This window comes from Oratosquilla oratoria, chromosome 6 (assembly GCF_046742065.1).
Source record: "Oratosquilla oratoria isolate Oo_2021 chromosome 6, ASM4674206v1, whole genome shotgun sequence".
Lineage (NCBI taxonomy): Eukaryota > Metazoa > Arthropoda > Malacostraca > Stomatopoda > Squillidae > Oratosquilla > Oratosquilla oratoria.
In genome coordinates, this window is record NC_134782.1 from 62,434,918 (window position 1) to 62,435,761 (window position 844).

The 844-nt window shown below is 43.6% G+C and overlaps 1 protein-coding gene across 1 annotated transcript; it reads right to left on the minus strand.

Annotated features, from left to right (window-relative positions):
- Positions 1-370: 370 nt before the first annotated feature.
- Positions 371-844, minus strand: LOC143026036 (protein FAM200A-like). Its single transcript, XM_076186025.1, has one exon. The coding sequence runs from the start codon at positions 842-844 to the stop codon at positions 371-373; it is 474 nt and encodes a 157-aa protein (XP_076042140.1).

The window sequence follows — 844 nt, forward strand, 5'->3', positions numbered from 1 at the left end:
CTTTGTAATCTCTGGTACACTACTGACGTCTACACTTGAATTTACTGACTCAACTACGGTCTTCGACGAGTAAAGCTCATAGTAAAATTCTTCTACTCTTGTTTTACCATTCTGTCCCTGCATTTAATGATTTCTCCATTTCTATCTTTGGAACATATCATTTGCTGTCTTCCTAAAGCAGTGGTTCCCAACCTATTTTCTGTCATTTCCCCCTGCACCCAATTCAACCATCCAGATTTCCCCCTTCATGTGTATGAGAGAAAGAACAGTTAAAACACACTGAGACTATTTACTAGTTTATTTTTCAAATGCACTAACACAGCTAACATTAAATTGTATTGAATAAGAACACTAACACTAACACAGCATTTTAGTGTGACTTCTGGCATTGTTTGCCTATCACGAGTCCTTCAATGTCTGGGGGAGTTATGGAGAGCGCACATCGAAGATCCGCCTCCACTTCCAACTTGTTGCGTGCCTTTGTTTTGAGGTGTACCAGTGCCGAAAATCCTGTCTCACACAGGTAGGTGGAAGAAAACTGGACCAATATCCGCAGAGCATTGGTCGCAAGAAGCGGGTAGGTTCCTCGGACTTGGGTCCAAAACTCTTCCAGTTCCATATTCTGGAAGGCATCCTTCGCTGCAGAGTCGTTTTTCAAGTCCAGGAACTCTTCCTGCCACGCATCTGGCACATCATCAACGTTCCTCTGAAATGGGTCTCTGATAAGCTTGTTCTCGTTGCTCTCGTTTTTGATCCCCGGGAAGTAATACTTGAATTCTTCCTCCAAGCCTTCGAGGTGTTGTTTGATATCCTCGGCTATTGGATCAGGCAGACCATCCTCCAT